This window comes from Dermochelys coriacea, chromosome 10 (assembly GCF_009764565.3).
Source record: "Dermochelys coriacea isolate rDerCor1 chromosome 10, rDerCor1.pri.v4, whole genome shotgun sequence".
Taxonomy (NCBI): domain Eukaryota; kingdom Metazoa; phylum Chordata; order Testudines; family Dermochelyidae; genus Dermochelys; species Dermochelys coriacea.
In genome coordinates, this window is record NC_050077.1 from 23,582,722 (window position 1) to 23,595,323 (window position 12,602).

A 12,602-nucleotide genomic window follows, 5' to 3' on the forward strand; every position below is an offset into this window, starting at 1 on the left:
TGAAGTCAGTGGGAGCTATGGGTGCTCACTTCCTCCCCAAAAAAGTCAGATTAAACTATTAGCCTTATAACCCTAAGAGAAGTGTGCGATTCCAGTAATGTTAACTTGGCCATAATACACTTATTGTAGCATTTTTATACTTTGTTATATCCACTGCTTTTTTTTTTTTTAAAAAGATGAACCCCATAGTATCATTGACTATTGTAATATACACCCATAAAACATTTAGAATGCGCACCATGGCCAAGTGATCTGCATGGAAGTAACTTTAATATTTTAAATTTCCTGTCCTGAGTGTTTGACACCATGTTAAATATTAATGCTTTTTTCCATTTTTGCACATGCAAACAATGAAACAGTCTCCAGTCTCTACCAATTATAACTATTTATTAGGAATGCCTGACAATAATGTCAGCCATTTGCATTGATTATCTTGTCCTCCTTGCAGAAGTACTGTTACTTGCTGAGATAATTTATGACAATGATCTTACTCAGTGAACCTACTCAGAGGAGATTACTCCCCTTCGGAATCTTGGCATCTTTCCCAACCACACCTTTCCCATGGAAGTCTTGAGTCAGATGTGACAGGGAAACAGTAACCTAGCAGCATAATCTGAACTGGTTACACCCTTACTGGGGTCCAGTGAAAATCTCTCAACCACAGTGTAACAAGGTTTGATGGTTTCACTTCTCTATTAGTTGCATCAATATCATCCAAAAGCTAGCAGGTTCTAGCTGGTGCTGTGATGCTCATGCGCTACAAATGGCAAAAGTGGCTTTAATTTATTGCATGGCCAAATACTGCACACACGTTTGGGGAAGAAGGTCACACATGGACCTCATTTATATCCAGCTAAATACAGCTATGAGTCTGAAGTCCACTCTACTGCCTTGGATTCCAGTCCTCGCAAACTTCCTTCCTCCAAACATCTGTTAAGAGATGGCTATCTTGCACGGGTACAAGAATGCTCTCGCTAACAAAAAATGCTCTATGACAACCTTGTTTATCCACTTCACACTTGCTTTAAGTTCCACCAACCATTCTGAGCAGCTGAAAAAGCTCTTCTGTCATCCAACTCCTACCCACTAGACACCTGGTGAGTGCAATGGGCAGGCTCTGAAGTAAACAAAAAGCACCTCCTAGATGATCCCACCATCGAATACCTGATGCAAAATGAAGAATCAAAGATTCGCCACAGTACGCATGCAAAGACCTCCAAACTACGGAATACATTGTGAACAGGTGCCCCATCTTTTCATTTCCAGGAGATATTGCAAAGGTGCACTCTGCATTTCCTGAAGCCCTCAAATGAATTTCAAACCTTTCTATTAACTTATAAATGTTGCTATTTCCTTACTAAAGACGACGTTATCTGTTTACTAGCCCGATTTCACATGATAGTTGAGAAAATCTATTTATAACCTCTATATCACAAGGAGTTATTCAGAGAGGACAAGATATGTGATTTTTAAAAGACGTGATATTAAATGACCCATACTCCAACAGCAGTAATATGTGACAGAGTGTGTACTAGAAGACCTAGTACACTTCTTTGGTACTTGAAGATGTACCTTTGGCATCTTGTTCACAACACAACTGAGGCATGCATCAAAAAGCTACTTATGCACCTCGTGTTATGAAATATTGTTTAACTAAACAACTGTTCCTAGAGACTCATCCTGGAGTGTATCTCTACATCTGAATTTAGCCCAATTTTTTCTATCAACTGTTCCCAGGGACCCAGTTAGCTTTGAATCATTTGGAACTGGAGGCCAAACACTTAGATTTGTCACCAAGCAATTTTAATATATTTAAAAGTTGTACCAATAGCCATTTGACAGACATTTCTACTACATTACATATAAAAAAGCAACAAATTTAGGACCATATGATACTATTATAAGCTATATAACAAGCGTTCATATAAATACCAGACATCACTAATTATTCAGGTATCCAGTGCATACCCATCTGCACAAGCACCTTCACATCACAAGCTGGAGGAGGAAAGACTTATCAGGTTAGCTTGTGCTTCTCCGCCACTTGCAAGAGCATTTTCTATAATATATTTACTAATGCTTGGGCTAATCAGCCTTGAACTTGTAAACCAACTTTTGAATTTTTAGAAACTGAGCTTTGAAAGACTTGGATATTACCTATCTTAAGCTTACACCACAGAACATAAGCATTAAAATGTGCAGTCATCTTTTCCTTAGAATCAGTGTTTTTGGGTAACCTCACCTTGCTGAACTAGTCATTTTGTACTACTGATGAAACTACCACAACTTGATTAGTAACATTTTGAGTGTTTCTAAGAAGTTTCAAGGTTGTAATTCTAAGACATTTTTGAACAGACCTATTTATAATCTGAAAATAAGACAGATGGCAAAATACCAACCATTAGATATATCTTGTTTAAGGAGACACTCTGACCTAGGTTCAGAAAAACAACTTACTTGTATTTAACATCTGAAAATAGAATGGTTTCACTTCTTGATAAGTTACATATAATAGAACAAGATAGTTTAAAAAGGATAATATTGAAAAAAAAAACACATTTCTGGTGAGGGTTGAGGTTGTGCTTAAAAAGTTCAAGAGGCAAAGGCTGTGCCATACGTTTCACATATTTGACTGACATGGAGCAGCAGCTTGCTTCATCAGAAGTTCTGGCTTACCTGGGACTTTGTCAACAGATGCAAAAACAGATCGCTGTACAGTAGGGTCACAGCTGCCACGCCGTGACTGGTCGTAAAATCTAAATGGCAGGTGCTGCGATGCAGATGCAGAGCTGTGTCCAAAACCCATCACTTCAGTTGAAGGCTGGACAGGAAGATCCAGGAGAGCTACATTTAAACAAATTGATTTTTTGTTAATAAAATCTATAAAAAGGAGATTTAATGTGAGAATTACATTGCCAACTTGCCTAGAACCTTGGGACTATAGCTAGTTTAGATCAGTCTACATAGCTTGCTCATACTTGCATCTTCTGAATAAAAACAGCTTGCTCCTCATTTTGCCCTGTAATTACAGGGAAGGAAAGGCAACAAGTGGCTGCAAACTACATTCCCTTTCATGTATATACTAGGGAAACCCCAATATTTATTAAAGGACGAAACAGGCCTTTTGCAGTATGTCTCCATTACATAAACGTGATGGCTGCAAGCCATTTCAAAAATTGGTATTGTAGTAAGAAATATCCATCAACAAGGACATTCATTGGTTATGTTTGGCATGGCAGCAGGCCAAGCCATTTGGAGATGGGTAATCTGGTAAGTAAAATATCTACAGTGTGTATGACCACCCACACTATTTTAGGTCTACTTCTATGGAAGATCTTAACTCTAAACTTACTCTTAATTTAGATACTAGAAATCAACCAAAGAATTAGACTGCACAATTATAATTCACAGGACCAAAGCATAAGTGTATTTCACATAGCACTGAAACATTATAAACAGATTTTAAAACTCTAGACCAAATAATTCTCAGTTGAAGTTGAGTCACTAATTTTAATACTACTCCAGATTTTCTTTATACATTGTTTCATATTACAGATATTCCAGACAGCGATTGATGCTCTCCAATAATCAAATAACTAAGATGTTCAGTATCCTTTCTCACCTGCCCATCTCTTTTCCCTGTATATTTTATCCTCTTCCATTCACTCACCCCTAATACATTCTCTCAGATGATTAGTTCCAATCCTCACCATGTGCTGCATTGATTTACGCCTTAGCTATTATACATTCAATCCCTATGTCAAGGTCCCTTCTCCACTCTGAACTCTAGGGTACAGATGTGGCGACCTGCATGAAAGACCCCCAAGCTTATTTTTACCAGCTTAGGTTAAAAACTTCCCCAAGGTACAAACTTTGCCTTGTCCTTGAACAGTATGCTGCCACTGCCAAGCGTTTTAAACAAAGAACAGGGAAAGACCACTTGGAGACGTCTTCCCCCCAAAATATCCCCCCAAGCCTTACACCCCCTTTCCTGGGGAAGGCTTGATATGAATCCTCAGCAACTGGTACAGGTGAACACGGACCCAAACCCTTGGATCTTAAGAACAATGAAAAATCAATCAGGTTCTTAAAAGAAGAATTTTAATTAAAGAAAAGGTAAAAGAATCACCTCTGTAAAATCAAGATGGTAAATACCTTACAGGGTAATCAGATTCAAAACAGAGAATCCCTCTAGGCAAAACCTTAAGTTACAAAAAAAAGACAAAAACAGGAATATACATTCCCTCTAGCACAGCTTATTTTACCAGCCATTAAACAAAAGAAATCTAACGCATTTTCTAACTAGATTACTTACTAACTTAACAGGAGTTGTAAGGCTGCATTCCTGATCTGTTCCTGGCAAAAGCATCACACAGACAGACAGACAACCCTTTGTTTCCCCCACACTCCAGATTTGAAAGTATCTTGTCGCCTCATTGGTCATTTTGGGTCAGGTGCCAGTGAGGTTACCGTAGCTTCTTAATCCTTTACAGGTGAAAGGGTTTTCCCTCTGGGCAGGAGGTATTTTATAGCACTGTATACAGAAAGGTGGATACCCTTCCCTTTATGACACCCTACCTGATGGATAACCACCTACATAGGTAACACTCCTTCCTACAGGTTTCAGAGTAGCAGCTGTGTTAGTCTGTATTCACAAAAAGAGAAGGAGTACTTGTGGCACCTTAGAGACTAATTTGTTAATCTTTAAGGTGCCACAAGTACTCCTTCCTACATCTCTTAATGCGTAAAAGTTCAGAAAATTTAACTTCTGACATTCTATTTTATGTAGCTTCTCATACTACTCTTATCAGCATAGGTTTCAGAATAGCAGCCACGTTAGTCTGTATTCGCAAAAAGAAAAGGAGTACTTGTGGCACCTTAGAGACTAACAAATTTATTAGAGCATAAGCTTTCGTGAGCTACAGCTCACTTCATCGGATGCATTTGGTGGTTTCCACCAAATGCATCCGATGAAGTGAGCTGTAGCTTACAAAAGCTTATGCTCTAATAAATTTGTTAGTCTCTAAGGTGCCACAAGTACTCCTTTTCTTATCAGCATAGTATCCAAGTACCTTCCATTGGTGAATCGAGCAACACTAACGTGTGGTTCATTCACTCTCCTCCTACTCCCTGCTGGGGCAGACATCATCATACATGAATATGCATTTTGCTATAATAGGAAGATATTGTTAAGATCTATTGTTTAGAAACTGGACACTGGTTTCAAGATTCCTCTCCTGGGATGCAGTATTTCAGATGCTTTAGAGGACACACAAGAGCAGATCTTACACTGAATTGTCATGAGACATGTTTCCCACTTAAAAGAGAAACATTTAAGGCATCTGCTTACCTGCAATTCTCTGCATTTTCATACGTCGAGCTTGAATGCGGCCCTTTGCCAAACGCTGCTTCGCAATGATACAGCGAATGTGATCAGAAAAAATAAATGTGGCTTGGAGAATGGGGAAGGGCTTAGAATGGGGACTAGATGCAGGTTTGTGAATTATTATATTCAGAGCTCTACTGTCATCTTCTACTCCAGTTACCTGCATATCCTATAAAGAAATGGAATACAGTTAGCGGTGAAAAAAATTGAATTGTTCATTGTGAATATTTAAATTAGATATGAACAATATATCATTATAAGAAGTCAGAGACATGAGGTACTGATTTAAAAAAACCCCACACACAAATGTTGCAGTATATTGGTACAAATTTCTTGTGAAGTAAATCCAACAGGGCTAAGTCAGGCAAAAATTCAAATTAAGTGGTTTGACTGTGAAAGAGTACTTCTCTCTCTCCATTTGCTAGAAACACGACTATTGAGTTTGGCATAACATAATAAATAGATACTACTACTGCTGAGCAACTCATTTATAGATGTTTACATTCTGATGCAGCTAGAATACTAAGAAATTTGAATAAGTACTAAAACATTTGGACTAAATGAAGAATTATTATAAACTAGACTGAAAGATGCTGAAATCCCATTTTTCTCGGGTAACAACAATTCAAAGGACTAGACTCCAAAATTATCTATACTTGCTTTCTTCATTGTAACATTCTAGGTCAGTGGTCTCCAACCTTTTTATGCACAACATCACTTTTTGAATTTAAGTGCAACCCAGGATCTATCCCGCCCCTTCCCCAAGGCCCTGCCCTGCTCACTCTCCCCCATCCTCCCTAACTTTCACCGGGCTGGGGCAGGGGTGCGGGCTCTGGGCTGGAGTCAAGGGGTTCCGAGTGTGAGAGGGGGCTCCAGGCTGAGCCTGGGGCAGGGGTGCAGGAGGAGGTGAGGGATGCATGCTCTGGGAGGGAGTTTGGGTGCAGGAGGGGGCTCTGGGCTGGGCAGAGTGTTGGGGTACAGGAGGGAGTACGGGGGCTGGAGGGAGTTTGGGATGCTGGCTCCAGTAGAGGGCTCAGGGCTGGGGCAAGTGGTTGGCGTGCAGCAGAGGTTTGGGTTCTGCCTTGGGAACAGGGATTAGGGCTGGGGAAGGCAGTTTGGAGTGCAGGCTCCGGGAGGGGGCTCAGGGCTGGGGAAAGGGTTGGGGTGCAGGAGAGGTTCAGGGTGCAGGAGAAGGTTTGGGTGCTGGCTTGGGAAGAGGAATTAGGGCTGGGGAAGATAGTTTGGGGTGCAGGAGGAGGTTTGGGATGCTGGCTCCAGGAGGGGGCTCCCCCAAGGCCTCAGGGATGTGCTGGCCACTTCCGGGAGCAGCATGTGGCCAGGACAGGCAGGGAGCCTGTGTTAGCCCCAGTGTACTGCTGGACTTTTAGCAACCGGAAATCGCGATTGACTGGCAAAGGCTCCAGGATCGATCAGTTGATCACTATCTACCAGTTGGTGATCACTGTTCTAGATAATTTTGTAGAATAAAAGATTTCATACTATTCCACAACAAATCCCAATACGCACCTAAATAAAATATCTTCCAGAGGGACCCCCACCCCCAATATATACCCAGATGTGTTGTGTGCTTGCATGCATATACAAACACACGTACACAATTTCCAGGCACCTTTTAGCTTTTATTTTCTTTGTTAAGTGTACTTAATACAGCAAATACCGGAATTCGTGTTTAAGTATTTCAGAGTTTAAAAACACGGTTTAATTTGTGATGAGAAGCCATCTCTTTCCTTTTCTTCACGAGTATTGTAAGATCTGTTCCCTATTGCTGTGATTCAGAAGAGCCTTTCTGCACAGATTTATCTTTAAGTATGTGTTTAAGTGCTATTGACATTAGTGGGACTTCAGTGCTCTGATTAATAGAGATGCTTTCTTGAAGCAGGGCCTTTATGAGGAAGTTACTTCATTTGCAAGTGTCCAGCTAGTGAACTTTTGAAGAATTTCTTTGGAAAGCTGGAAATAGCATAAAGCAATTTAACAGAAGATAGAATTAGAAAGGATACTAAATACACAGAAAATAGGGAGGTATGCTATTGATCTAAAACATACACTGATAAAACCAATACTAAATTTGATTACACTGTTTCTTATATTAGCAGACTTTTCAGCTGGAAAACAAATCCTCGGGTCAACAGATATCTTACCTGCAAAAGGCCCGCAAATTTAACTACTCCCCAGCCCAGTCTGGCAATATCTGGTTCAACTAAACTCATCTGGTAAATATCCACAGCCAGAAATCTCTGAACCTGACCTCCATCTTTTGTAATCACTGTACAAGCAATTAAATCGCTGTTATCTAAAGAGAAAAAAAAATAGTTAAGATAGGCAGCTATCACAGTTAACTACTGCAATAGCTTATTTTGTTAGGAATTTCAATATTTTTCAAGGAATATTCTTTGCATTAGAAACCTAAGTTATCTTGGCACATTTCAGATACTCATTTCCTCTTCACATTCAGAGTCATTTTATCATGCTCATGCACAATTAATTCCCGATATACATTGAATGATGACTTATTTTGTCAAGAATGCTTTGAGTACAGACATGGTGTGCTATTTAGATGGTTAAGGGTTTTAGTTCACCAGGCTTTTTTGTTACACTCAACATGATTTCAGGGTTGAACTTAAATCAGTTAGTACTGATATCTCCCTCTTCAGGACTGCTGAGATACCTCTGAACTCAAAGCTATGCATTTATTTATTTTTGCAATTGTTCGTTTGTTTATCCAAGTACCCCTTCCAGTTTTCCTCCCCCTCCTACCAGTTCCCATGGTGGAAGATCACACTATTGGCATCAGTTGTTGAATAGACTAGCCTATAGAGCAGGGGTGGGCAAACTTTTTGGCCTAAGGGCCACTTTGAGGTATGGAAATGGTATGGTGGGCCATGAATGCTCATGAAATTGGGGGTTCGGGTGCATCAGGAGGCAAGGGCTCCGGCTGGGGGTGTGGGCTTGGGGGTGGGGCCAGAAATGAGGAGTTCAGGGTAAGGGAGGGGGCTGAGCTCCGGGGTGGGGCCAGGGATGAGGGGTTTGGGGTGCATGAGGGTGCTCCAGGATACACTTGAGGGGTTCAGAGGGTGGGAGGGGGATCAGGGCTGGGGCAGGCTGGGGGGGTGAGGGGTTTGGGGTACAAGAGGGGGCTCTGGGCTGGGATCAAGGGGTTCGGAGGACCTGTTACCTGGCTGGAGCTGAGGGCTGGATTAAAAAAGGTCTGACAAGCTGGATGTGGCCCATGGGCCATAGTTTGCCCACCCCTGCTGTAGAGGTAAACCTTCCTCACTTTCTGGATGTGCTGTTTTCTTTTCCCATTCTGTACTCTCTTGCTACTTTTTTGCCCAAACCCCATATTTTTTCAGATAATTCACAAATGTGCTGAAATTGGTTTGATAAGGACAGGGTTTACAGTAACAAAAGAAAAGTGTCTTTCATCACAAAACACTGGTTTCTAATCCAGGTAGCTAATTTATTTCTATCAAAAGGGAGCCACACAGTCACCCACAATTCAGTGTGTCTACATTTTGTTTTTTCTGGCTCGTTGAAACTTTATGGCAGTATCTTGACACAGATTCTCGTAGACTCAGACTTTAAGGTCAGAAGGGCTCATGATCATCTAATCTGATCTCCTGCACATTGGAGATGACAGAACCTCATCCACCCCTCCTGTAATAGACTCATAATTTCTAGCTGAGTTACTGAAGTCCTCAAATCATGATTTAAAGACCTGAAGTTACAGATAATCCACCATTTACACTAGTTTAAACCTAAAAGTGACCCATACTGTAGAGGAAGGTGAAATCCTCCAGGGCTCTACCAATTTGATCTGGGAGAAAATTCTTTCCAAATATGGTAATCACTGAGGTCAGAAGTACCTACATTTTGGACTAATTACAATTTGTTTCATTTTATTCATAAAAGAGAAGTTCAAAACTTTGTTAATATATATTAATATATATTAGTGGCCCCATTCTAACATCTCAAGAGGCATCCTGCATCTCTTTAGTGTGCCAGCAACACATTCAACATGATTGCAATAAGAAAAAAAACAAAAAGAAAAACAGGGGTGAGGATACTAACAAGCACAGTTTCATTCTGTGGGTTGTCCAGAGAATCAGAACTACTAGACCAAGGGTGGCCAACCTGTGGCTCCGGAGCCACATGCAGCTCTTCAGAAGTTAATATGCGGCTCCTTGTATAGGCACCGACTCCAGGGCTGGAGCTCCAGGTGCCAACTTTCCAATGTGCCGCGGGGTGCTCACTGCTCAACCCCTGGATCTGCCACAGGCCCTGCCCCTGCTTCACCCCTTCCCCTGAGACTGCATTGCCCTCACTCCCCCCCCCTTCCCCCCAGAGCCTCCTGCATGCCATGAAACAGCTGATGGGGAGGTGCGGGGAGGGAGGGGGACACGCTGATTGGCAGATCTGCTGGTGGGTGGGAGGGTCTGGGAGTTGGGTGTGGGGGAGCTAATGGGGGGCTGCTGACATATTACTGGGGCTCTTTGGCAATGTACATTGGTAAATTCTGGCTCCTTCTCAGGCTCAGGTTGGCCACCCCTGTACTAGACAAATGACTAGGAGGAAAGTTGCAGAGTACAGATGATTACTATGTAACCGTGGATGTCTGGTGTGAATAAGCATATTGCACATACAGTCTAAACCCAAAATACTGCAACATGGAATTACATGCAACACAAATCTAATGCAATATACAGGATGTGTCAAGATTAAGGATAACATTTTCAAAAGCTTCCATGTCACTTGGAAGTCTAAGTCACTTGTGAAAATGGGATCTAGTGATTTTGGCGCTTTTGAAAAATTTACTCTAAAACAGAACTGCAATAATTGTTCAAAAAGCATTTATAACCATCACCAAGGAACTCAAACAATTCCTGATAAATAGGAGAAAATATTACAGTAAGTTTAAGCAGTCCCCATTAGTTCCAGTAGCTGAACTCAAGATAACATCGTACACACAAGTCATTTCATTCTCCCTCTATCTCTGACTATTTCTGCATTTGAAGAGAAGTGAAATGGTCTGGTGGTTCTTTTCCACGAATATCTTGTCCCTCAATGTACGTTAGAGACCACCACTATATCACAATATGTACAGCTTTTGGAAACTTCAACAATTAGAACTGAATGAGTGTTACAGTCTTATTTTAAAAACTAAAAAAAAATTTATTTTCACTTCTGACATGCATTAAGCCAACTACATGAAATAGCCGAAAAATTAAAATGAGACAGATAATATACATAAGGATGTGATCGTGCTTAAATTGAAGCAATATAACATATAATTGAAAAGCTCGCTATGCTCCAGGGAAGTACAACTAACCTGCTATGTACCACCTGAAGTGTCTTCATTGCTACTAAGAAGTTGATTAGATGCACAAAAGCTCAGAAGATTTAAACACTGAGTAAGCTCGGTGAGTATTAGAGACCCAGGTAAGATAATATTGGATATCACTTGAAGCTCCAGTTACATGAGACTGTAAGATAATTTCATAAAGCATATTCCCAGATGATTTTGGCACTTTTATCAGTGCTGTGAAATTGAGATACCATAGCTAAAGTATGGAATTATTGATAACCTTCGTCTTAATCTAGTTACCTTGTATTTTTAGCTTCAAAGTAAAACAGAGGTATTACAGTGGTTTTCCACATAAAACACAGTCTTTTATTCTTTTTCTTATAAATTATCCCAGGTACAAGATAATGGGCCAGATTTGATTAATAACTCAACCTTCTGGTGCTCAAAATTTTCAGATTGGTGACCCTTAATTTGAAGTAAAAAGTTCTCACAAGCCCTTTACATAGATTATAAAATAATTAAAAATGTATCAATTATAAGAAGCTAGGAATTGTAAAATACTGATAAGTGAAGCAAAAGGACAAGGAGAATTCCATGGCTAGCAGAGTTAAGGATAAGAACTATATTAAGAACAAACAGAATCCTAAGAATGGTATTAGTCCCTTACTAGATTGAAATGATAAAACTGTTAATAATACCCCTCTACCTCCCCCCGCAAAAAGAAAAAAGGATTCAATAAATATTTCTGCTCTGTGCTTGGGAAAAAAAAGCTAGATAATGCATTCGTATCATGATGAAACACTTTCCATTCCAACAGTAACTCAGAAGATCTGATACAGCAGCTATTAAAGCTAGACACTCTCAAATCAGCAGGTCCAGCTAACCTGCATCCAAGATTTTAAAAGAGCTAGCCAAGGAGCTCTCTGGACCACTACTGTTGATTTTCAGTAAGTTTTAGAACACAGGGGAAGTTCACTGCGGAGAACTGGAAGCTAATGTTGTGCCAATATTTAGAGAGAGAAAACTGGATAACCTGGGCAGTTATAGGCCATTTGGTCTAACATTGATCCCAGGCAAAATAAAGGAAAAGCTGATACTAGAATTGATTAATAAAGAATTAAAAAAGAGGGTACTATAATTAATGCTATTCAACATGAGCTTATGAAAAATAAATCTCATCAAGCTAATTGGAATTTTTTTTAGGTGAGATTAAAAGATTGGGTGATAAAGCTAATAGTGTTATATACATAGACTTTGGAATGACATTTGACTTGGTACAGCACAACATTTTGTCTAAGAAACTAGAATTATACAAAACTAACATAGCACACATTAAATTGATTAAAATTCACTAACAGATGTAAGTCTCAAATTGTAATTGTAAATGGGGGGAGGAAGAAGATAAAGCAGGTATGTTTCTTGGGGGCCCTGCAAAAAAATGATTCTTGATCTTGTGGTATATAACATTTTTATCAGTGACCTGGAAGAAGACAATTGCAATGAACTTGGCAGATGACGCAAATTTTGGGGGAGTGGTAATCTGGGTACAACCAAACAATATGTGTTTTTATATTACCATGCATCTAGGAACAGAGTGCAGGACATACTTATAGGATGGGGTACTCTATCTTCGAAAGCAATGACTCTGAAAAGGACTTGGGTCAAAGGATAATCAGCTGAACATGAGCTCTCAGTAGCCAGAAGGGCTAATGTAATCCTTAGATGTACAAATAGGGGAATCTTGAGTAGGAGTAAGGAGGTTATATTACTTCAACATAGGATGTTTTTCTAAAATATATGCTCTAGTTCAGACACAACTTAATTCAAGGTAGTTCTATGACTGGTGTTATACATGAGGTTAGTCTGCATGATAGCAATGGTCCCTTCTGG

At 40.1% G+C, this 12,602-nt stretch overlaps 1 protein-coding gene across 10 annotated transcripts in view; it reads right to left on the reverse strand.

The window, feature by feature from the left end:
* CLEC16A (C-type lectin domain containing 16A) overlaps positions 1–12,602 on the reverse strand; it is a 204,313-nt gene that overhangs the window by 49,176 nt on the left and 142,535 nt on the right. For all 10 annotated transcript variants that reach the window (XM_043494551.1, XM_043494549.1, XM_043494550.1 and 7 more), the window contains 3 exons: positions 7,549–7,700; positions 5,351–5,555; positions 2,677–2,844 (listed from right to left, as the gene is read on the reverse strand). In XM_043494551.1, coding sequence (XP_043350486.1) covers positions 2,677–2,844; positions 5,351–5,555; positions 7,549–7,700 — 525 coding nt within the window. The remainder of the gene's footprint in view (positions 1–2,676; positions 2,845–5,350; positions 5,556–7,548; positions 7,701–12,602) is intronic.